At 40.5% G+C, this 24,918-nt stretch overlaps 1 protein-coding gene across 3 annotated transcripts in view; it reads right to left on the bottom strand.

Moving 5' to 3' along the window:
• The window catches only part of LOC135489059 (cGMP-dependent protein kinase 1-like), a 71,454-nt gene that overhangs the window by 3,216 nt on the left and 43,320 nt on the right, over positions 1-24,918 (bottom strand). For all 3 annotated transcript variants that reach the window (XM_064774175.1, XM_064774185.1, XM_064774165.1), the window contains 11 exons: positions 22,337-22,442; positions 5,326-5,389; positions 4,744-4,821; positions 4,367-4,461; positions 4,115-4,183; positions 3,290-3,455; positions 2,953-3,092; positions 2,593-2,682; positions 1,448-1,589; positions 970-1,133; positions 562-684 (listed from right to left, as the gene is read on the bottom strand). In XM_064774175.1, the coding sequence (XP_064630245.1) occupies positions 562-684; positions 970-1,133; positions 1,448-1,589; positions 2,593-2,682; positions 2,953-3,092; positions 3,290-3,455; positions 4,115-4,183; positions 4,367-4,461; positions 4,744-4,821; positions 5,326-5,389; positions 22,337-22,442 (1,237 nt within the window). The remainder of the gene's footprint in view (positions 1-561; positions 685-969; positions 1,134-1,447; positions 1,590-2,592; positions 2,683-2,952; positions 3,093-3,289; positions 3,456-4,114; positions 4,184-4,366; positions 4,462-4,743; positions 4,822-5,325; positions 5,390-22,336; positions 22,443-24,918) is intronic.

Genomic DNA, 24,918 nt, shown 5'->3' with positions numbered 1-24,918 from the left:
CCGTCAAGCTATTGACCCCTGGAACTAATATCGGGACCATTCCGGTCCCAGACTGTCCGACGTGTAAAATACCTACAGGTCAACTGGATATGCGGCCTTTTACTCCCCACAGCCGCACATCTAGGATAGGAACATTTTTCTATCAACAGCCCACGGCCCGCCTCTGCAGGGCCAACCCATCTTGATCAATATCGCCTTTATAAGTGTCTGATGAGCAACTCCTGCGCAACCGTTCACACCACCCCTGGCATAACCCACATGGCGCGCCTCCCCGCCATTCCGCGCAACTTTGCCGCCATGCTCCCTAGGAGCATGACGTCATGTCCGTCTCAAAGCCATGACGTCATAAAGGGGCCCAGCATCACGTCAACCACTGCGTCTTGACGTCAGTTCCAACACCTCACACGGTTTAAGAGATCAAGCGAAGACTTTTGAGCCTTCACAACGGTCACACAAGCCAATTAAGCTGGTCGCATCTCACCGCATTGCCACGTCAAAAATATATGCTTCAAAGTTGTATCGATTCTCTACTCTCACCAAGTTCTACCTCATTTTACTTACCTGCACAACTTCTTGATTAGATTCTGTGCGTTTTTAGTTATTTTTCTCGAGAATTCAATAGCCTCGATTCCCCTGAGTATAATGTTGTATGTTTTCATTGCATCAGATGCAGAGAAGGGCGGTCTGAAGAGGAAAATAAAATAAATAAAAAATAAAATAAAATAAAATGGAAATATACAGTACATGTATACATCAAAAGCTTGAAAAAATGAACAAATCACATGGATATTGCTATTTCGTACTTGTATTCTGTATCTGTACTAGTCACATTTGTATAAGCAAGTTATGATACGCAGAGACAAAACACCAAACTGAAACTGAAACTCTTCGAAAGCACCTTGGTAACTACTTTTATGTGACTACTAGTTTTTGATGTAGGAACAAGCAGAAAATGTATGGTTTACTTACGATCCTGTCAGCAGTTCATACATGAGGATTCCTAGCGACCAGTAGTCAGCAGAGATGTCGTGACCTTTGTTCAGAATGATCTCCGGCGCGACATATTCGGGTGTCCCACAGAATGTCCATGTCTTCTTGCCCTGACCGATCTTCTTTGCAAAACCAAAGTCAACCTGGGATCAAAGAAGATGAAGATGTGAAGAAATGGGAGAAAAGTGATTTGTGAATTGACAAATTATACGCATCCAGCCCAGACATGCTGCCTACTTCAAGAAAGCCAGCCAAAACAGCCAGAACACGCCTATGGTTCTTAGCAGCAGAGTATGACCATACAGCCCTTTCAGTCATATTCCCAACACATGAGTTCGACTCAAAAATCAATAAGAATGCATTTCTAGGTGACGACGCCTGAAATTCCACTTCCTTCACGTAAAAAAATGATGACTTTGACTCCAGGCCATTTTAGCTCTCATGATTTTTAACTTACCAACTTGACATAACCTTTGTCATCAAGCAGCAGGTTCTCCGGCTTGAGGTCCCTGTACACGATTCCTCGGTTATGCAGATATGTAAAAGCTTCAATCACACAGGCAGTGTAGAAACGGGTGGTGCTATCATCAAAACAGTTCCTACAAGTAGAAAAGTGGTGGCATAGATAAAACCATATCTTGACAATATCGATTCAGAAAAACGAAACCAATACATATTTTCTTAAAAGTTAGAAGTAATTGGTTTTTGATTCCATTCTAAACGTTTCAAAATTCAGTCAGCCATGTTATTGAGGAGTCCGAAAGAAAACGATGATAACCACTACTTAGTCAAATTGAAAAATCGGCCATAAATGAAATAACCCTCGCACACATGCTGGTCATTTTAAAACAAAAATATGTTTTTAAAAGCATCACCATTGATACACTGTGATAAGTCCAAACAAAAAAGCCTTAAATACGCGATAGGACACCGAAAAACTAAACATTAAACAAATTTAGGCATCTTTTTGGATGTTTCAGGAGCAGCAACTATGGAATGGAACGAGGTAAAGGATAATCTCAACCTGCTGCTAGGAGCAACAACTAAAGCTTTATAGATCGTCTGTATAATGTTCTGACAAGTTGAAATGAAGCTAATAATCTGTGAAGCAGCACTGGCAAGATTTGTATAGCCAAATTGAAACTTATTCAAACCACCACATATCAACATAAACCCTAATTTTTATTAGACTAACCCACACTTCAAATTTCATGAAAGATAATTACGGGTAGTGATAGGTCGGCCTGGAAAATAGGATATCGTTTGTCACAGACCATTGAGATGTTGCTGACAGGCATAGTAGTTCTATAAGACGAAATGCAATTTCATAATCTTTAAACAAATCGTTCCCACGACATGGGTGCAAAACATTGCTCTTATGCAAGAGTAAATTGTGGCCATCTGTTTCATAAAAAGGCAGTACTTCTTGCCCAGTCCCTATGGTAGAATCAGAATCTTATATTGAAAGACTATTTGTGACCTAAGGACCATCACAATAAGCTGTTTGTTGGCGACATATGTCAGACTAAATGGCTTAAATTCCTATCGGATAGGCCCTAATCAGAATCAAACTTAAATTCGAAGATTTACTGTGTTACGTACCTGTCCCTGAGTACAGTCCAAAGTTCTCCTCCCAGGCAGCATTCTAACAACATGTATAGATATTTCGTATCCTTAAATGTTCGAAAAAGTCTGGAAGTAACATGAAAAACATGATAAGTCTGCAGCAAAATGATAAAGACATGTCTTACTTTACGTTTAGAAACGCATATTATACATGCAAGTGGGATACGTTTTAACGGCAAATAAAACTAGCAAATTAAACTGTTTAATAAATCGAAAGTTTTATGACTTCTGGCCAGCATAAAAAGTAGACTATTCAAAAGTTCATTGCCATGATCACGTTTGATTTCTGGTCAGGATGCAAATGATGTCTTTAAATCGTGTAGGCTTCTTACTTACTTGACAATAAATGGACTACTGCTCTCCATCATAATTCTCTTCTCATTCATTATATGATCTTGTTGTCTGGTGTCAACAATATGATGCTTCTTCAGTTGCTTCAATGCAAACGTCCTCTTTGGGTCACCTTTTATCTGGACCTGAAATCATCAGTTGGTTTTTTGAGCAAAACTTGCTGGCGACCCGGCTGACGACCAGTAGGTCTAGTCATTCACTGCATGCCGTATATTCTTATAACATCAGTTTACTTCAAGTAGATCGCTTTCTCTTGATATCATCACAAAACGTGTTTACCAGCGCATATACTGATATTAATACATAGGATTAATTTGCTTACCAGTTCAACTCGTCCGAATCCACCCACGCCCAGCGTGGCAAGAACGCTTATGTCCAGGATCTTAATTTTGGCAAATTCTTCATCCACAGCATCTTTTCTGTAGATCACCTCATCATTGTACGATTTCTTAATCTCTTCTACGTCACTAATTAGCAGTTGGTACGACCTGAGAAAAAAAGATACATGAAAATCAAATTTTTCAAAAAGATTTTTTTGAAAGAAGGCACACACGAAATTTAAAAGATTATGAAAAAGCAAACGCGGTTTTATTATTAACTACTCAATTATTTTCAGAACCGATCCCAGTCTGTCATTGCCAACCTTCAACCTTCGCCTCTACAAATCATTCCGAAGCCAGGTTTAAGAACTAAGTTCACATTGCCAAAATGGAATTCGGTAACCTGGTTTCGCCGGCCTTCAATTCACAAATTTGCAAAGAAACGCCAAGGATGAACGAAAAGAAACGCTAGAAAACTGTGGACATATCGACACATCCCGGGTCCAGCGAAGGTATTTCAACCATCTTGTTATCAAGATAGGTATCTCAGATGGATTCCACACTGTGTTACCAAGAAAAAGTATGTTACCAATGAGAAAATACGTCAAGGAGGAATGCGGAAACACGTCGATTCGGATTTCTTTGTGTACATCACACACGCAATGTTTAACACATGCTAAAAGTTACCTAAAACTGACACACATTTATGTACAAAATGTGATATTATTTTGATTACCCAAGTCTTTGTCATGATGCCCTTCTGCATTCCTCCCCAAAAAGTAAGAAGTGTGGTAAAAGATTGTATGACAACTTGTAGCATAACTTACTCTCTGTCTATCACAAGCACATTGACTCCTCCCTTTGCGGCAATTACGTTGGCTGTTCGTAATTCCTCACTGAAAGAAACATAAAATAAGGTTTAATATTAACTAACAAGAGCTAATGCGTTTGTCATACCCCCAACACGCAGAGTAGATTATAGTACATGTACCCTAGAAATACCCTATTAATAGATCTGTGATGCAAATAGCGACCTGTCAGAAAAGGTCAGGGGACAGGCTAAAGTGCGCAGTACTTACCCCTGTAAGGCCTTTTCTCCGAAGAAAGAACCCTTTCCGAGGTCGCGTACGTAGACTGGTTCAGCATGTTCGGTGGGACTTTGGGTCACCGCCACCTGTTAAATGAAAGCAAGAACACATGTACGGGGATAGAATGGAAACACATTTTGAATACAATAACGTTAACACTAGCAGACATCCTCCTCAGATCTTTCAATCCAGGACCGAATATCACTTTAACCTTCCTACAGCGGACCGAGATCTGTAATAGTGTATCTGTAATACTGCAACACTCCATTTACTAATAATGGAGGCAAATAGTGACAGGGGCGGAAGGACATCATCAAAAAACAAAATATAGTTTCGGAAATCCGCAAGAGCTCGATGAAAATACGTACTTGACCCTTTGAAATAATAAAGAATGTATCACCACGTGCGCCTTGCCGAATGATGTAGTCTCCATCCTCATAGTGGGTCTGTAGGTACGAGAGAACAAAGAATTATCAAACAGTGATCTAACCGTTAAGAACACATGTCACCCACGGTTCGGCCCCTTCATGGATGCAATAATATGATTAAATCACAATCATTTTACACCTAGCACGCCACTAACGGGATCTCGTTACAATTGGCTCACAACTACCGGAATCATTTTACACTCACGCCACTACTGGAATCTCGTTACAATTGGCTCACAACTACCGGAATCATTTTACAATCACGCCACTAATGGAATCTCGTTACAATTGGCTCACAACTACCGGAATCATTTTACAATCACGCCACTAATGGAATCTCGTTACAATTGGCTCACAACTACCGGAATCATTTTACAATCACGTCACTAATGGAATTTCGTTACAATTGGCTCACAACTACCGGAATCAATTTACAATCAGCACGCCACTAATGGAATCATTTTACAATTAGCAATTAGCACAATCAGTCAATCAAACAAAAGGCAGACAAGATATTTTTACCTCTTCGACAACATCGGCTAGTTTGCTAAGCGTCTCTTCATTTAGGTCTTTGAAGGCGGGAACTCTGCAAAGACAGAAAGGAAAAAAGGTTAAAACAGTTGTCTTGGTCAAGGTACTTGCCAATCTATCAACTTGAAACTGCAAGCGTAACAGAAAAAGCGTCATCTGAAAAAAATTAGCGATTAAGATAAAAGACATAAACGAACAAGAGAGTAACAGGCGAGGCCTTGCTCGAAAATAATGATCCGCTGATCAACCTTAGGTGATGTGAAGGATTGTTGCCGCAACATTAATGTACCTACACAAATGGAAATATCGCATGAATATTTGAAGAGACCAACCAAATAATCGGATCTTTTGATATGCCACCTAGGTTGGTTTAATACATTAAGCTCTGGGTGTACATAAACCATCGGTCAAACTATCTGGCTGCGGACCAGCTGTTTCTTGCGGGGAGGGTGAAGGAACACACTTGATGACCCACAGCTTTCTATTTGACAGATTATAAATAGAGTTCTGCACAGCTTTGGTGCAGATCTTCTTTCGTTTAAATAAGTGCAACATCGTTAAGGATGCAAGGGCAACTATGCAAAATGCACAGGCTTAGTAAGCAAAATTGTTGCGCTTCCTCTGGCAAAACGTATGATATTGTTTCGCGGTATCTTTGAGTGCTAATTACGCCATGCGGATCTCAAAGGATGCCGAACGAATACCTGTCAAAGACTTCATTCCGTCAGAAAAAGAGGTCATAGGTGAGGCAAACCAACTGGAGTACATGTAAATATTCTTACTTTTAAAGATAATTATAGTACCAATATCAGTTTAAGAAAATTTACAGGTTTTTAACAGTGCTCTTCCACATGCACCCAGTTCACTCATGATCATTTTGCCGTTCTTCTCTTAGTCCGATAAATTCAAAGTTATTCTCTGCAATGTTTGAAAGCTATGATTGCAATGTTTGAAAGCGATCTCGAAAGCTATGATTGCAATGTTTGAAAGCGATCTCAATTGAGAAAATCAGCACTCTCCATGCATTATAAAGAAATTTGATTAGTGCAACGATCTTTGGCACGGTTCCGCACTTGAAATTAAAAAATACTATCGCTATTTAACTACAATACGTCAGATTCACGTAAGCAAAATGATTTACCTTAAACTTTTTATCGAAATATTTATCACACACTGACAAAATATTATATTTTGTACCTAACTCACTGTTGACAAAAGAGGTAGCTGATAATGAAGGAATTTGATTGGTTCGACTGAGGTGCAAATCAAATACTACATGTAGAATATATGTGTACTTCTTCCGATTATAAACATTACAGAACGCTACCACAGTTTCTTATGCTGCTGTAAGCTATCTTCGGAATCTGAAAATTGCGTTAACAGCCCTAGCGTAACTAAATCTTTCAACATAGGGCGCATCCTATAAGATATCAAAGGAGTCATTTGGTGCACCTTATGGTAATCAAACCTGGGATATATCATGATTTCGACGCATATTTTATCGCCAGCCCAAGATTAGGGTACCAAAGAGGTCGCTCAAACACCTTGGTTACAATGCGCCACGACTGTTTACAGTGTACAATGCTGGGCCTCGTTTCGGCGGCAGCTGTTATGGTTAGGCAACCATACAACTTGGGCTGGAAAAAAGCAGTCAAAATCCTGTTTTGGATGTGTTGTGAAATTGATACCTTACTGTCAGTATTGGTTGTCTTACCAACACCGCTGGGTGGGCTGTAATGTCGCCCAAAACTTCAGAGAGGCGCTTTGGTTTTGGCTTACGTTTCAACCAATACCTCCAGTTCTGTGTCAATTCCTTAACTATAAACTGGTGAGTATCGAACAGAGATATCGGAGCTTGTTTCAGGAATTAACAACCTATCTTAAAGGTGAAAGGAGAGCCTCTGTTGATTTCACCCTACATGCACCAGGTTGGATGGAAGTAGACACTTCTTTCTGTATACAATGGTATCGACTGTTATGTTGATGAAACCCCAGCAGGTTTCAGATGGTGTCGACGGATTGAAAACAACATGATGGCTCTGTGAGAAAAGACTGCACTGTGGCTCACTGAATAATGGTGGGTATTACTCAGAAAGTTTGAGGGCATTATAAAAAGACACTAAACCGACATCTTTGATATGGCCGTTTCGCAAAATGCGGTTCAATGATTATTGCATCACTTACCGGCAAATGGATGTTAGTCCCCACATGGCAAAATGAAATCGCAATTATTTTAGGAGGTTTTTCAAGTGATTCTCCGATACCAGAAAGGATACTGAGAAAAGTTCTGGTTTGTTTCTTAGAGTGGCTTTTTAAAATCACGTGTCTGTCATGACGTGCAAGCTGACCACGTGAGGCCGTGGACCACGTTCCTAAAAGGAAATGGCGAGGTAAAACAGAGTTGAAAGATATCACTTCTAAAAAACAATCAGACCTAATGAGCACATTAAAATGTATCGACTTCCATTGCTTTCTCAGTTAATTCGGTTAGATAACATAATTATTTAAAGTTCTCATATTCTCTAGGAAAGGTGTGAGATATCATTGATGGCGAGTGCACGTCAGTCTGAGACGACACGCCGAGTAAGCAAAAGCGCTGCTAAGGTAGGCGTTGCACATTTCGAAAGAACATGACTACCCAACAGCGCAACCGACGTCACAAATCAAACCCAATGATTGATTACACTAAAGAAATTGGAAAAATCAGTAGTACTTTGTCCATTCTTCATCTTGATTGACCTTTCCCACTGAATGATACTTTCCCAAATAGCCAAATACACGAATCAACTGCTTGGTGCATGACTGGATTTCCGGCAGCCACCAGCTTCTCAGCCTACTCATAAGGCCTCCGGCAACATATTTCCCACCTGCTGAAAGCCCACGTTCAACAGGAGTGATTGTTTCCTTGACAGAGGCAATTTCCAAGTGATCAGAACAAGTCTGTTTCGATGACTTCCACTGCCAAATAGGTACAAGAAAGTGAATGAGCAACTTGGGAAAAAGCTTCTACTACGGAGAATATCATACCTTGATTCACTTGCAGCTTTCGAAGTACACTATCATCATAATCACGGGGGAACAACAATAACAAGCTCGAAATGATCATTATAGCTGCCGTGCAGTTGTAGGAGGGGAGGATATAATAAAAGATGACGGTATAACTGTGAACGTCAATGGAACGTCTAGACGTCTCTCGGTGTTGGAGAGAAATGTACAAACTGCGGAATATCGGAATATCAGGGTCAGTTGCTTGCCCTCGCATCGCTCATGTTACTGACTAGTTTTACCGCATGAAAGGCCCCTACGCTCAGAATGGTTTGAAATTGGCATATTTGAAGAGCTGATATCAAACTCAACGTTTTTTCTTTGATATCGAGTTAAATGATACTACATTTTTAGCTTTGAAGGCACGTACATAATGCTGCTGCTAACTCATTTAGTTGTTCAGTCATTGTTTACTACAACAAACAGAAGGTCGCTGACTGAAGAATAACATTGGAACAGGTGAATTTCAAGAACGCCGAACCTGTTCTTCAGACCTCCACATTACAGCCTTGCAATCACACGGAACATATTCGAACTTCTACAACATTGCATCGCGCTGACGTCAAGAGAAGCTTTTCACTCGGTAAGATGAGAGAATATGAACATATGTTTGCTATACCTATAGCTCTTGCCCTGGTAAAGAGAAAGTTGCTCAGTGCACTCTAGACGCATGAACATCAAAGCTGAGCTTAGGCCTGGAAACGCTAATGCTTTTACCGTTACATTAGAGCGTAAAAGCTAAGGCCAATGAACGTATACGTTATATAAGTACCACATCCAATATCAGGTGCGTTTAACTCACTATCAATAGGAAGAACGATTATCGAAATCTCTTAAACCACTTCAGACCATTCTCATTGTGTTTTGTTGTAGGAGAGAGAGAGGTTAACTACAGTTGAGACATAGCAGATGATCTATAGAAGGATGAACAGCTAAATGCCCATTAAGCTAAGGGCAACGAAGCATGCATGATAGCAAGTCAAGCAATATCTATGACAATCACCCGCCAATAAATAATTTTTTTAGAGAATTATTGGATTCAGCTGGATAACGCTCCAAAGGTACATCTCGATGGGGTACACTACCTCCAACATTTGGCAATAAAGTAGTAAGAAGAAAAGAGGCTCCATTAATGAGGAAAATTCAGCAGTCTAGACTGATAAAGCATCGAATAACTATCTGCCATTTCAAGTGGAACATCCAGGTGAACGCCAAGAGACCTGGTGGACCCTGGGACACTTACAAAAGAAGTGAGGTTTCAGAGTAAACGGTAACACGACCAGTTACAAAATGCATGATGATCCCCGTGATTGATGCAGACATTGAAGACGCTAAAGGGTCCATTGAGTGGAAATTAACTGCAACACATTTCTTGATATTGAGCAAAGTAGGAGCTGCACTATAAGTATCAAATTACAAACTGCCATCAAAAGCTAGAACTGTGGTCGAATGGTTCAAGCCACAACGTGAGCTAATACTTGTTAGGAGAAAAGGATTGCCCTCAGCAATGGATGCAAGAGAAAGTAAGATGATTTGGAGAGTTTTAATGTTAGACCTTGGACTTCTTGGGCGGTGAACCAGAAAATTCGAACCGACGTGATAACATTGGTCCAGCCGACTACAGTGCAGGTTGTTTCAGACGGGCCACCAACTATTAAAGTTCGAGGGAGGTAGAGAATGTAACGTTAGAAACGGCACATTTTTTATGAACCTAACATATGTACTTTGTCTATTTCAACCTTAGGTGACTTGACGCACCTGTACTTTGATATACAGAAACAGCTATTACATGTACTACCAACAGTACTGAAATGGACGGAACAACAATACAGACGTAAGTATGTAGGTACGTTCCCGACAGCAAATATATACCTAAGCCAGCGATCTGGGTGAAAAGAAATAAGTCAATACTATGCCTTGGGTTACAATTGCGTCTAGATGAAGCTGTTTCGGCCGCCCAAACATCTACCTGTTAATACGGTCAACCGCATTAGGAGATGAAGAAAAGAAAGAAGGTATTATGACAAATATTATCCAGACAAAGCGTGGCCCAAAATACTCATGTTTTCCTCGAGAAGTCATCTGCAAGTCTCTAGAGAAAGCGTTGTCTGAGCCAATAAGCTTTAAGGGAAAACATTTGGCTCAGGATGTTGACCACCTTGTGGTAAGACGACTGTCACCCGGTCATAAATTGCTTTGCTAATCCCAGGAAAACAACAAGAAAAGAAGATTACTTGACTTTTATCAATTTTGTCTGCGAGGTAGCTGTTTACGTCGCTCGTGCTGACAACTGTGGTCAAACAATATCAACAGATGATTAAATGTTTGTTTTTTACTATCCTTACTAGGAGTAAAAATGCATATAGCGCCACTGTTGTTCAACTCTTTAATAGCCAATGGCCAAGTGGTCGTTGGGAGCTGCAAATGCCAAAAATCAACGTCATTGGGAAGAAATTATCTGCTTTTATCTTAATCACAGAGAAATAGGGGAATTCACTGTTTGATTGTTGAAACCCATTGTTAAAAACTTTCTTTACCGTTGTTCACTCCACCCAATTTTCACCAATTTATCTTCAGCTTCTTAAATCAAAGCGTCAAGACGACAATAAATGTACAGGTATTCCGCGATGATTCACGTATTCTAAAGAAATTACTTTTTTATAATACATATGTCTGGTATCAAGCAGCTGGGTATTGGCAAATCTCCAAAGAGGCAGCTATACCAAGAGTTCGCTGCACCTTCAAAAGCGTTAATGGCAACCGGCTTGTTGGCCTCGGACTCGCCAAAGCATTTCTACGCACGTTACGGATTAATAATCGTGGTAACATGTCAGAGCAATAGTTAAAGCCTCAAGAAAATCAGCGATGGTGAGCACAATGGGTAATTCATTGTCACCGTTGCAAGAGCTTTATGTTGCACTGAAACCAACCCCACCAGAAGCCTTTTTTCATGTTAAGCTAAACTAACTACACGACATCTATACATGATACCGTTTCAATTTCTTTATAATTGTGGATGAAATACAACACAACATAGATAGATAACTTCACTGACAAGTTACCAATTTTTATCGAGAACAAGGAGCCGTCTGGCTGAGGCTTCTTTTGAGAACTTCACCGATGGATAAATCTTCGCTGAACTGGGTAACTAGGGCAAGGTAGATTGTTTGCTTCACTGTGCCAAAACAAGATAGAAGTCAACAAAGTAGTAGAAAAACAACGCGTAGAATATTAACCTATTACCGCAGGTTGAGTCCTGAGTCCGGATCACCCTCTTGTCGAAAAGCAAGGCCCCGGGGCCTTTAGCATTCATTTGCCTTTTTCTAAAACACGTATGTCTGTAAGTCGTAGTGAACGGCGCTGAAAGATTAACTCGACTGTTTGAGAACGCTGAAAGTCAGATTTTGACACGTTTTCATTCTTTCTCCCTGTTGCAAAGTCTGCATAGTCTATCTAGTCGTCTATTGCATTGAAACACTTGATATAAGGGAAACAACCAAAACACCTTACACCGGCACTGCAGATGAAGTGTCAACGAAACCAGTGGAGTTAGTCTGCCAACAAACCGGAGGTCAAGAAAATGTGTAAACTAGAAGACAGCTGCCATGCTGTAAAACATGCCAGTCATGCGAATGGACCACTGATTGCTAGGAGAAGGGGAAGGAGCCATTTTTATACAGCGTGGAGAATAACATTTGAGATTCTAGGAGGTGCATTAGAAAAACTTGACTAGATAAAGTATTGAAGCTCAATGTTGCTGGGTAATGACAAAAAACGAGTGACCTATTGCATACAAGACTACAATGTACGAAATGTACTCAAAATGACTTCCGTCACCTTCAAAAGAACCTAGCTAGTACTTTGTGACATCCGTTGTTGGGGGGAAGGCAGTGATGGCGCCAACGAGGAAGTTCGTATGACTCAAAAAACCCGATGAAAGTAATAAAATAAGCTTACTCGTCGAGTTTCCTTCGCCGTCTTTCATGACTGTCTTTCTTGTTCTCGCGTGGTGGAATGTTTTCTTTGAGGCATTCAATCTGATCCTTCGACAGGGGTGTCACTCGCCGTCTCTGCTTCCTCCACCGTTTCTTCGTCTGACTCTGCATCTTAGCGTTATCACTCGTCATAGTAGATAGTCGGATGGCCGAAAAGCTGCTGCAAGCTACTCAGGGCCGTAAAAGTTCAATCCTACACTCTGATTATGCCTCCGAGAGTTGCGAATCCCGGTTAATGTCCATCGGCCGCTAAGGCTCCGTGGTGTAGAAATCAAAATGCGATAGGAGGCAATATTAGGTAAGCCTCTTAAGTCAAGCAAATTGACACATATTTAGATAATTTGGTCATATGACAACTTAGCCATATCAAAGCCAACGCTATTTGAGGTGTTCCGGAAAGTTAGTACCAGTTCCTCAAAGAATTGTTATTGATGGTTGTGTAGTTTCTACTCTCACAACTGCACAACGAAATCCAAGACACACAAACTGATCCTTCCTTCAAGGTGGTTGTTCCTTTCGCTGAGAAAGCAAGGTTGAAATCTACATCAGGTGTACCAGGTAGTCAAAATAAACCCGGGATGAGTCATCCAGATTTAACACCGACCAATCACTGGAGGGGATTGGCGTGACGTCACGAAGGTAACGTCTGCAACCAGTAAATCCAGGAGAGCGGAGCATTGATGTCATATCGAAAATGAAGCTGACCAATTGTATTAAAACTAGCCTTATCCAAGACTATAAATGGCAGATTGTACAAACGAACAAATGATTGATAAGTAAATTATTAATATAAACTGAAGTATGACCGAAAATATTTAGATGTTTTGTTTTTTATTTAAGAGAATGCGAGTGTGATATACATACGTCATTGCCTTCCCCTCCCCACACCTGATTTTTTCCTTTCGACAGAATGCCAATCGCTCAATAAAACTCCTGCAGAGTCAGAAGATTTATTTATAGTAACACAGCTAAAAATACATCAGCCGTTGCTAAATATAAATCCCATTGGATGCAGATCTACCCCATAGTCTTAAATATTACATAAGATTCAGATTTGCGGGGAGATCTGGTAACATGAAAAGGCGGCTTTAATCCCAGATGTAAATAAAGCAGGCGCTCCCATGATCCACTGCTGAAATCACTTTCGTAGGAATTCAATGATGTTTTCAAACTTTGCGGGATGTATACATCGGGAAAGTTGGCCGCCAATTGCCAGATTTACGAAGGTCACGTGACAGTACCATGTGACCGGACCATGTGATGGCTGTTGAAGCGAACAGCACCTTTTTGTTTATGTTTGCCTATTAAAAACGTAGAGCGTTTTCAATCCGTCAAAAAAGGGGAAGCAATGTTTTTTCATATTAAATGTAGGTCCAAGTCCTGTTGAAATGAAGTGAATCAAGTACATGTAGTGTATTTTTGTTCTTTCATTAAAATAGCATGCTGCTATCAAAAATTAACTATCATAAAATATCATTAAACATCGATAAGGACCAACAAACTATGACTCAGCCCTTTCTAACACTTCACCAGATGCAAATTGTTTCCGTGTAAAACATAACGGTCCGACTCACCTTTCGCTGTATTTGATACGGTCAAATGATGGCGATTTGATCACCATCACTCTTCATCCGGATCTTCAATCATCAAAATAAGTGGCCTGATTCACCAATGATAAACTTTATGATAAGAATAAAAACGATATCGATAAATTCATACAGCGACAGGTTAACGTAAATGATTTTATCGTATTGGTGGCTGTTATAAGCCAAAGCATCGAACCTGGGCGAAATCCGAATAAATCGACATTTATAGGATGCCGACCTTCGAATCAAGCGCAACATGTTCTGGTCAACCGACCGCAGCATCTTGTGCAGAGTCGAGTACAGAACCGTTCACTTCTCTTTGGTCATCTTGACCCTCAATCATGTTTGGACATTGCTGAGCATTCAGTCAACGGCGTATTGTATACAGAAGGGAAAATGCCTCTAGAAGGCCAGACTACAAAAGAAGACAACTCGATGCAGACGCAATCGAGATGGTGAAATTTATAGACATTCTTGGCCACTTTTTCAGTAGTGTTTTTAGAAGAAGGAGAAATGTAACATTGTGCACTGACAGATCTCGACGGGAAGGGGGATACCCCTGCCATGGTAAGTTGCAAGGTAAACGAAGAGCAAATGCAGATCAGGCAGAGGCTGATTGCCAGGGCAAATGGTGCCTAGACCTGAGGAAATTGTAGAGTTTTCTTCCCCAGACAAGGTAAGTGATTGAATAAGTAAACAGAAGGTTGAATGAACTCTGCACATAAAAATATCGTTAATTTGAGTGTCTGGTTGAAACACATCTGGACACAAAAATAGTGTAACGGTTCGATTATCTGAGACTGGGAGGTATACTACGAAACAGATACACCACGTAAAACTTTGAATGTAAGATACTTTTACTTTACTTTGGTCTAGGTCATCAAAGTAGTTACTGTTAAGATAAATGAGGTATGTTGGGTACGGGTGACAGTTTGAAAAAAAATCATTACAATTGCAAAATGCCTTCCTATGCAACCACAAAGAGTGGTGATAGAAATTAGAGAAAAAAAAACTGATAGAAAACCCGACGTTTTAGATTTGCGGACGGAAGCAAATCATCAAAATCTCGACGAACTGTATATTTAGCAGGATGAGTCAGCCTCTAGATTAATTACAGGTATATCACAGTTGAAGAGATTCGGAAGGTAAATACATCAACCACCGGTTAAGAATCATTCCGGAACACGCGGAAAAGGTTCAAGATAAGTTTACTGACAGCAACAAGTGTAAATGTACGTCAGTGTAATGTACATCGTTCAGGTGTATGAAGGTACTGTTGAATGGAATGGGTACAGTTTTGACAGCTTTCTAGTTTTCATCCGGGGTACGGGTGATTCGGGCAGATTTATCGGAAACGACCAGATCGTGTATATTTTGAATGAAGGGATCATTGTTTCATGGCCAGAAGTGCGGGGTGAGCATCCGGACGACCACGACTTATCTCCGCTCGAAAGTCCTGTTCTTGATGTTTTCGCACAGTTAAATGGGGGAAGTTTCCTAGAATAGTCAAATATTTTAATGCGGTTTCGGTTGATAATGAAGCTGCGAGAAAAAGGGTGTGGGCCTTTCTTACGATGGAATATAAACGCCTATTGATTCTGACACGAAATATTTACTCTAAGATATTGGTATGCCTTGTGGTCTGGAATCGGCAGTGTACTTTTGTTAGTATAGTCACTAACAAAGTTGTTACGGGAGCGCCATCACTAAATATCACAATTGTATCAAAATGCTTAACAACAACCCCCGTAAAACATGCAATTAAAGCTGAGTTCCCGAATGGTGGGCTGCGGCGAAGAAGGATTGGCCGTACCTCCGTCAAGAGCCAGTGCATGATTTTAGATTTCACGAATGAACCCACAAAATATCTGCTATTTATAGCATCTCTTGTTGATTAGTAACGGAAATAAATAAACAGGACATGATATTCACGTTAGGAGGAAACTTATGCAAATAACAAGATGAAGATGTCACAAGAATAGCCTCAGCAAAGATTGAGCGTGATGATGAGTTCGGATGACAAGGTATTCACGTGATATACATACATCTACCACTTCGCGAGTTCGACACTGACGCTCGGAGTAAGCGGAGGTGTAACGTACATGTACGTGGACATGATGGTCATGGCCACAAGATAACAACGCAGAATCTCCACTTACAAGAAGCTCATAAAAGGACTTCCACTCAGAATCCGGATGGGGTTGATGTGATTGCACGTTTAAAAGGTATGGATAAATCAAATGTCATTAAGGGAATACCATGGTTAAAAGAAAGGCAACTTTGGGAACCGGATATATTAATATAAACTGGCTATTATTGGAAATAAGCATGACTTGTCCATGAAATGTTAAATTATGGGCTTTTTTGGTGTCAATAGAACACAACAATTTTATAAATATCGATTTCCTAGAAGTTCTGCGAGACCTTTAGAGGAAAGTGTATTCCCAGTTTCGCGTGATCTTCAACGCCACAAAAACCCAGGAATCACACCATTAATCTATCGATGCATCATTTGATTACGTCTAAGAGTACATGTATTCTAAACATTTATACAACGACGAACTAATAATTTATCCTACATGAAAGGGCGATTTATGCTTTTCCAGGCACTATATATTTACGCTCAAAATAAAAAAAACAGATTCTGAAAACCTCTGAGGGTTTTTCATTCCGATGAAAAACCTCTTTAGAGTGCTGCATATTTGCGTTGGACGAAAAACCCTTGAGAGTTCGTCTTCACTTTCAAACGGGTTTTGTTTAATGGTGATTCTGGTCTCGCAGAAGAGTTACATTCACGCAACAGTACTAGATGTATTAAACTGATAAGATGAGAGTAAAAATGACGTAGAAATGAGAGAAAACCATAAAGTGTACCGAAAAGCGAAAGAATGTAAGAAAGAATTACCTCCTACCGGTGCAACATCGCTTTGTCTAATAGAAACAAACCACAAGTTAAAATTATAGCAACAGCTGGTTCTAAAGATAGACCAACTTCTGGTACACTTTGTCAGAAATGAAGGAAACGCGATTGCCAAAAGAAGATGCCGAGAGAGGATAGGGCTTGGTAGTTTCTGTCGACAATCTTTCGGTTAGCAGAAAAATTAAATGATGCCAAAAAAAACAAGATTTTGAAGTTTTGATTGAAGATAAATATTGTAACAGTTCGCCTCGACCCTTCCTCAGAAATGAAAATAAAAATTGGAATAAAATGTTTTATCTTGATAACGATTCAATTTATAGCGGTTATGGTCTGCCCTACACCTAACTGTAGGCTGAACGGAGCCTTCCTTATCGTTTATACATTGGTAGAGGAGACGGTGCTATCGATATACAAGAGCAACTGACTCGAGTGTTGCTTCTTCGAACTTGAAGGAGAAATACTAGCAGACGGAACACGTGTAAGTCATTTCATTTCAATGTGTTCAAAGTTTTCTTGGAAGACCAGCATGATGCCAGGTAGCACCATGAGGCACACAAAGAAGTGTTTTAAAGACTGAGTCTGATAGTTGGTTAAGAAAAATGAAAAATCTCTTTCCCTGCGTGCGAGTAACGTGATCTGCAGTGAATGGACAACGTTCTCTCATTTTGAAAGACTTCCGGTCATTCTGACCAATCGGGCGCCATCCAACAAAACCTCGATGTTTTGAGGATGCACAACGTCAGGCAACCCTGTCCATACACTGCTTGTTAACTCTCATCAACCTTGGTGTTGCTTGAGGTTTGAATACCACTGCGAGGAAAGACCCTAGGCAATTCTCAATAAACCTTGAACACGAAAACCCATTAACGATGTAGAACATTGCTTGATGTGTGTAGTTTTTAGTCATCTGTTGGGCTTTTAATTACAGTTGTTTATCGCTGATGAAAAATCCTATTCTTTCCTCAAAAAGGCTAGCTTGTATTACAAGTATATCATCCTGGATGCGGAGAACACTAGGTAAACACAATTATCTTAAAGTGCATTTTTCTGTGCTTGGTTTTTTAACACTATGCAGGTTTTCTTCCCCATCTTGCATTCTGTGCGTCAGGATATATTTTTCAATGCCATATAGCTTATCTCCCAACGGGGGGAACTATTGCGCCAACAATAATCTTAAAGGCCTTCGACGTTCGTATTTCAGTGTGAAAGTATGTGATTCGCATCTTCTTATGGGCTTTAAGTAGAAATTGGGACTCATAAATCGTCTCAATGAAAGTAAAAGAAGCAGTATTTGTCAGGCGTATCGAAACTATCGACATCCCGGCAACAGGTTCTTCTCATGTGTTCTCCTTTTAGAATTTCCCGGGGGTGTTCAGTTTCTAATCAGCCTGCGCTAACAACAACACGATTATTGTTATCATTTGTCATAACTTCGCAGTCGGTTACGCCAACGTTTTTTTCATAACGAATTTTCTCGATTTAAAAAAAACACACAGGTTTTGTGAATCAGAGAGCTGGTGTAGGTTGTGATAGTGTTCAAAACTGCTGTGCTGTGATTGGAAAGTGATGACTCTCGATTTGCCAACGAAGCAATTTTAGTGTGGTGCACATTCGGACACTATGATCACCAACACGAGCGATGTTGTGGCTTTCCCTCATCTCAAGCGGTGATATCCCGCGACAGAATGCGCATCGCGAGCGTCACGTCCTCTCTGTGATCATTCGATGGAACACCTTACGTTTCGAAGTGAAATTTACACTCGAGCCAGAATAACTGGCGAATAAAAAGCCAGACGTACGATGTACATGTAGTTGCAAAGGCAAAAAGTGGAGGTAAATGTACATGGAAACCAGAATAAACATTGCACTACTCTTGCAACTGAAACTGAATCGACTACCTATTTATAGGTCTGCAGATGCCCCTGGATGAAATACTGATTTGCCCACCTTGCGATAGGATTTTCCGATCAATTCAGCAGTCAAAATAACGAACTGATAAATCATTAGGGTTTCTGGTGTACTGCAAATACTCTACATGTATCTTGAAAGGATAAGCAAGACTATTTATAAATGTATGTATACATCTGATGACTAATGACCAGTGCCTAAGTGCGAATACTATCCATTGCCAACAGGCTCATACCACCTTGATGCTGCGGTTTGTTCAGTCATTTTTCAAGGAAAAGATCAAGCTTTATTCAAGTGTTTCTTTCAACTCGTAAAAACATTGCAGAGAAGCGTTCATAAAAATACCCTTAAGGTAAATTAAACAGTTCTTTCCACATTTCTGGTGATTTGAAGTAATTGGGTGTTGCAAGTGAAAATGGATGCCGCCCTCATACTCCATAGAATAGCCTTCATTTTAATTTGATAGCGGCGAGATTACCCGGCATTTGGTCCGAAAGTGCGGTCCGAAAGTGCATACAACACGCATCCGCAACGTACAGCAAACTCATTCTCTTGACAATTACGCTATTAAATGTGAAACTTGAAACATATTATCAGAGTTATGCATTCAAACTATCGTTTCCAATTTCGGGATACTTTCTTTATTCAAAAGGTGATTTTGACAGCAACAGGTTCTTTTGTTTGACCTATATTTAACACGACGTAGTCACAGAATTTCTACACTGGTCAAAATCGCCAGACCAGGCAACCCTGGTTGAGTCTTCACCTTCAGAAGCAATCCTAGACATTCCGGAATGCACACAGCGGTACGCGTACCAAAGTAACCTTTCTTTTTTGTCTTACTTCCCAGGATATGATACAAGGCTAACGGACAACGGCAGCTGCCAATGACCAAGTTCAAGGATTGATCATTTTCACCAAGCATAACGTTTGTTTAGTGATACATTCTCTATCACAAAAAGCAACATCGATCATCAAAAGGAAAAGTTAAGCTATCTTCTAGTTTCTTTTGAAACACTAAACACTGATCATTACCTTTTCTTGCGTCTTCATTTACCGCATCAAAATTTCGATCGTGCGTGAAAATATCCACCCAAACAAGTCGTTATAGCACCCTTATCGCCGACCCCATGGCTGACAAAACTTTGGTCGGACAGATATCAGGGGTGGAACAACCGTACCACTGCCCACCAGTCTATTTGCACCCGACTTGGCTTTCCCTTGTTGTTACGCCTCCGACTATGATAAACGATGGAATACGGAGTCGGAGGCGTATAACAACAAGGGTTTGTGAATCTCCCGCATTTTCTTCAAAGGGCCCGAGTACGGTTCTATATTGCTGGCCTCAGGAGGAAATATTAGCTCAACCACCAGCAGTATGAGAAGTGATGATTTAAACGTGGTAATATTACCAAATTATCAATCTCGGAATCCTATCAATTAAACCACTAGCGTAACTTGGATCAAAGGCTAGCCGATCTATTTGCCTAACGAAAACTCGCTGAGCCAATAACGTCAGAGCCGATCAGTTTATCAAACGGTTGATGATGGTAGGCTGAGAAGGTCAGGAAATCTGCCAAGGTGAGGACAGTTTTATTACGAGGACCGGCCCGGCCCGGTGCAAAACCCAAATATAGCATCGAGATGCACTGCAACTACTAACACTGTATGGACAAGCAATCTTTTGGCTACCGTTGTGAAGAACCAGTATGCCAGTAACGCAAAGAGAGAAGTACCAATCATCAACTTTATCATGTCATGGTGCCAGAGCTTGATAGAACAGGGCAGGCAATCTCAGCGATCTCAAGCGTATATAGATGGAGATTGAAGAACAGAGAACCCGCTAATGGGCGCGCAGTTCAGGATTGCCCTTGTCAAAGCGGTATCATCGCGGTATCATCGCGGTATCATCGCGCACCTACCCACAGTTTCAGATCAAAAACTGCTCTGCAGATAGACTGGTTTAGTTTCTAAAGTTATCCACAGAAACAAAAACGGGAAGGTGCATCAAGTGGTGACTAACGCGTTGGTCAAGTTTCCAATGTCGTCCTGAAATCTTGTCAGAATGCCAAGAACGATATCAACGAGTAGGTACATGTAGGAGAAGCTTTAGAGATAAAGACAAGTGGTGCCGTTTACCAGAATCATCTGACTAGTACTCCATCTAAAGTCTGAAGACAAAGTGAAATAAGAAGCACGTCTTTCTTCATCATTCACGATGCCACCGTTGAGATTGTGAAGGAAGTCTGCAGACAAAGTGAAAGTGAAATAAGAAGCACAAGGCGTCTTTCTCCATCAATCCTGATGCCATCTTTGAGATGGAGAAGGAACCTTACCACCTCACAACCATACCACTTTCATGCCAAGGTAGGTAATCATTGCTTTCACGAAAGCTTTACGCACCGTCTCGAAAAGACTTCAGGTGGAGCAGCGGTCGTGCTGTGTTGAGATTGCAACAGCAGCAACACGGGTTCTTACAGGTTTTTTCCATTCCGTAAAAGATTTTGAAAATTAAAATTGAAGTTGAAAATGTTCAGTGGTACGTGCACTTCCAAGTGAAATCAATATTTGCGAAGAAGTAATTCCTTGCTGAATGAAGTTTACCATTTCGTTCCTAACTTTTACAAGATGACTGAAAGGAAATATTGACTGAAATAAAGACGTGATCGTCAGGAGCTAAGAACACAAAACAAACTCATTACCTAGCCTCATTACATAATCATTTTAAATCAGGAATAAAAGTAACTGACACCAAAGGAAAACATATTGTACATTGGCATGCACATCAAAGCCCATCTTACATGTACATGGCAGCAGTGAATGCTGTACCAACGTACTGACCTTTGCCTGTCGTGATTTTATGTGTAGTTGGGCGAGGTAACGAGCCCGTTCATTTAATGAATGAGTACATAAGGAAAAATTGCAGATTCGAAATTACATGCAAACTACTGAACGGAAATGAGAATTAGAAGGTATAGGCAGATTGGCAACAACATACTACTATCATGTAACTACTTAGCATATGCACATGTCAAAATGTACTGGTCTTGGTTATGACACTCAATATCATAATATATATACAAGATGCGTGATGGATAAAAAGGTCTTAGTCGCGCATGCACTGACAAAGAGCATTCCTACCAGATAGACTTATCAGCCCCGCATGATGCCGAACAAAGTTTGTGTGGGCCCACTATCAACAAAATAAGCTCGGAACATCTATTCTTGTCTTCTTGCCGTTTCCCCGTTTTTTACGAATATTTACACAAACAACATAATTATCGACAGTATCCAGCATACATCACTTGTTTTCACGTTCAAGCCTCATTTAGCAAGTATATGAGGCGAACTAAATCTCGTAAATGCCATATTTTACTGTAAAAAACATAGATTTTTCTTATGCAGAAGAAACGGTGTTTATCAATAAATAATTGACTAGTTACAGTATGATATATTCAAAGGGTACAAGGCTAAGGTCGCTTAATTCAGCCATCAAAGCAGGCATGGTGTTGTTTTATGGTTAAAGCTAAAACGTGAAATTTACTTACGATCTTAGGCATTCGACGTGTTCTGTTTGCCTCAAGAGGCCAGTCTTCATCATTATACTCTGGAAGCATGGTCGGTCGATGGCCCACAGCTTACAGTCGGTCAGAGCTGCAGAAGAACGAATAAGTGCCTTAAGTCGACGCCGGCGAGGGACGTAGCAGCATCCCGTAGTTATACAAACCATTTTGGTCATGGTTGAGATCAGGGGCGGTAAGAAAATAAAAAGGTCATGTATCACAGACGTTGGACGAGGAAGGCAATAGGGACCTGTGATGTCACGTTGTCTTGCGGACAAGATCGGTAGTTCCACGTGCCCTCATTCCAAGGGGTCCATCTTACCGCAGGATATTCCACACTGTAAGTTTCATCAATACAGACATAGGTTTTCACCACAATAATGGCACTTTACTGACAGTTAACACAATTTTTTTCTACAGAGCACGGGCATGAACATATGAATCATCAGACGGTTCGGTACGGTACCGCGAAGTTTGCGTTAACTGTTCAAGCGTACATTGGTAAGCGCTGCTGGTAGAAGTTCAACATGGAGAGGCAGAAAATATATTAGCTTAACTCCTCAACTCAGTTCATCCGTGAACTTGATCTGACAAACTTATCAATGTAAAAATATATATATTGATTGCTAGATTTCTTCGGGAATTATTCACTTCTTAGAAAATTTTCGTGCACCTAGTCTAAACACGAGTGTTGCTCAAGAGCCTAGAAGTAGCGATGTCTCCTAACAGAAGGTGGTATCGGTCTCAAGAAATACCGCAGACAGAACTGAGCCGGGGGTAACGCAGGCATTGGCCGAAGGCGAGCTGCAAAGTTTACTAGCGACTGCCTGCACACATAATATAGATCGTCCGAGAATTGAAATCATGATTTTTTGTCCGAGAATAGAACTAACACGAAATTTCACGGAAAATGCGTCTACAACCAAGAATCGGAAGCACTAAGTTAGAGACGATTCATTAAGTTCACAAAAGAAGAATAGATACATGTATGACGATTATTCCCGGAATGTCAAGCTCTTAATAGACTCTGTCTTTGGCTGATGGACTTGATGCACCTATGCATCATACAAAGACTTTGTATCGAGTCTTGGTCACCTTCTGCTGTGTGGTATCAATAAGGTCAACCTCTCATCGTAGTTTCTTTTTCCGATTGCTGGTAATCGAATATCGTGCCACCCAGCTGAGTACAAATTAATCCAGCCTCATCAATTACATAAACCAGGGGTGTTGATATTAGATGTAAGTATGATGAATACATAGGCATCTAGATCTTATGAAGAATGGCCCAGGGTGTTGGGAAGTTACATCGAAGAGAGCGTAATACAATCCAATTCCCCAGGTCAGAAATGCCAATTCCGCAGCATCACGTACATGTACATGCAAGCCCTGGATTCAACGGTTAGGATTTCATATCACCAGTTCTCTTTACCCTTGGATATCTTGGGTCCTGCAATCTAACGCCTTGTCACGTAGGTACACCCAGTCTGACATCACACACTGAAATCCCTCACTGAACTACGATGTATACAGGGGCGGAGTAAATCACGGATCTCCACACAATTCTTCGTCGATGACCTGACACAAATACACCATGCAAACATAAATGTTTTCCTGAAATTCTAGCTTCCTTAGAATGGATTTTACGGCACTTTCACAGTAGAGTACGAAGGTCAGATAGATGACGGAGGACAATTTTTTTCATTAGATAATCTGCACCTACATCGAACTTTCTAATCTATCTCACATCTTGAATGTAATGCATTGACAGGCGATGGTCAGAAAACACGGCAGAAGCATTACAAATCAGACTCAGAACAACAATGCCGGAATGACAATAACTAAAAACCAACGCGTTAACAATATAATTCCTCCACTCCTCCTCGATGCTGCACTCCGAATGAGATTCCACTTGACAGGGAAATTATCTCCAGAAATCAACCTTATCCTCCAAAAGAAAAAATAGCTTGAATCAACCTAGTAGCACGACACCTGTTTCAAAATTCAACCATAAAACTTTCACGACACCACCTGCCTCTCACTCTCAGCACGTCTTTATGGTCATGGGTATTCCCGGGCTAGTAGCAATTATACTGCTAACCTCTGCCAGGTAGAAGTATCGTCTGACATGGGGTAGGTATCATCAACCGGGGGTAAAAAGAATAGTTTAGCAGGTGTGCTGTGTAGAATTAAATGGTAATATTCAGGTTACTCTGCTTCATTCCTTGTTTTTCATATTTCAAGTTCTCACCATTGTTTGAGTTGGATGCCTGCGCCAATTGTTTGCCAACACCGATTGCAAGAAAGAATGGAATATGCGGAAGCTGATAACTAAACGCAGTCTCTACGGTGTGTACAACAGGGTTTTTTAGTTGGCTGTTTATGCTTTTTTTACGTTTTACAACCTATCTTGCAAGTATATTAGTCAAGTTATAATTCCTCAAAATCGCTGTTTTGTTTAGCTGTGGATAAAGTGGCATTGGCAACACTTTAAAGTAGTTGGAAGCTAATTAGGAATTATTATAATAGCAATATTGCTATGTTATAGAAAGCCAATTTTACCATTTTAT

The sequence above is a fragment of the Lineus longissimus genome, chromosome 1, assembly GCF_910592395.1.
Source record: "Lineus longissimus chromosome 1, tnLinLong1.2, whole genome shotgun sequence".
Taxonomy (NCBI): domain Eukaryota; kingdom Metazoa; phylum Nemertea; class Pilidiophora; order Heteronemertea; family Lineidae; genus Lineus; species Lineus longissimus.
Note: the sequence above shows the minus strand (reverse complement) of the source record. Positions and strands in the feature narration are given on the sequence as shown.